At 53.9% G+C, this 1,106-nt stretch overlaps 1 protein-coding gene across 1 annotated transcript in view; it reads right to left on the bottom strand.

The window, feature by feature from the left end:
- Nucleotides 1–847: 847 nt before the first annotated feature.
- ADGRB1 (adhesion G protein-coupled receptor B1) overlaps nucleotides 848–1,106 on the bottom strand; it is a 219,629-nt gene continuing 219,370 nt past the window's right edge. Inside the window, exon 32 of the mRNA XM_019472821.1 lies at nucleotides 848–1,045. Within this exon, the coding sequence (XP_019328366.1) occupies nucleotides 848–1,045 (198 nt within the window). The remainder of the gene's footprint in view (nucleotides 1,046–1,106) is intronic.

Raw genomic sequence — 1,106 nt, forward strand, 5'->3', positions numbered from 1 at the left:
TCTCCCTGGAGACGGAGCGAGCAGGTTTTGGAGGTGGTCCTTTCCTCCTGCGCCTGTCCCACTCCTTATGGCGCGCAGGAGCTCTGCTGTGGAGGGATGAGAGAAGGAAGCCCCACCTTACCTCTCCGCCTAAGCCATGGATGATGCCACCACTTCCCCCTCCGGGCCCCGTGGGGACCCACTGCGGGGGTGCCACGATGCCAGGTCATGGTGTGGCATATAGGAGTGGGAATGTCTTCTTGGCCACCGCTTGGCGCATCCCGTCTCCTTCCTTCTTGGATGAGCTGGTGAGGGAGAGTTGGGGGGCGAGGATCGGCAAGGGATGCCACAGACCCTCAAGGCTGGGTCTCCCCCAGGGATCTATGGCCAGGTCACATCCCAGCGAGACTCCTGCAGGTGTCCCCTCTTGTGGTCCCCAAACAACCCCGATCTTCTTGGCCCTTCGCGGTGGCTGCTGGGCGTCCTTCCACACCTCCTTGTGGCAGAGCCGGAAGGCTCCCGGAATGCGGCAGCAGCCCGAAAGTATCTTGGCAGGGCTCGTCCCCTGCAGTCCCTCCCCACCCTCTGCCTCCTCCTCGCTCTCTTCCAGGTTCACTTCTTCTCCAGTCCTACCTGGGAAAGCTCATGTTGTCCTGAACCTACAGCTACTATACTCTATAAAGTAATATTCCCCCTCTCTGCTGAGAATAATACAAAAGTTACTCCATCTTACCAAAGGTTTCAAAAGAAACCAAACACTTCTCTCGCTCGGTTCCGATTTAATTTAATCATTTCTTTAAAACGTGGTTTTGTTTTGTTTGTTTCGTTTGTTTTCTGGAAAAAAAAAGTCCCTTTCTTCCCTTTCCACTCAGACCTCTGTCTGAAGGTCAATAATGTCTTGTCCCACCAGGGGGATGGTGGCTCCTGTTTTCTCCCACTCTACAGTTTTTAGTTCTAGGGGAGACTGTGCCACAGGTTCGATGTCCTTTTTAACCCATGATGGTGGCGACTGGACTTTCCTGATTCCTTCCCAGGGTCTCTTGTTTGGTGTCTGCTGTTTTTCTTGCTGCAAGAGGAGGAAAGTGTAAGGAAGGGGGGAGAGAGAGAGAGAGAGAGAGAAAGAAAGA

The sequence above is a fragment of the Aptenodytes forsteri genome, unplaced genomic scaffold (assembly GCF_000699145.1).
Source record: "Aptenodytes forsteri isolate BGI_AS27 unplaced genomic scaffold, ASM69914v1 Scaffold260, whole genome shotgun sequence".
Taxonomy (NCBI): Eukaryota; Metazoa; Chordata; class Aves; order Sphenisciformes; family Spheniscidae; genus Aptenodytes; species Aptenodytes forsteri.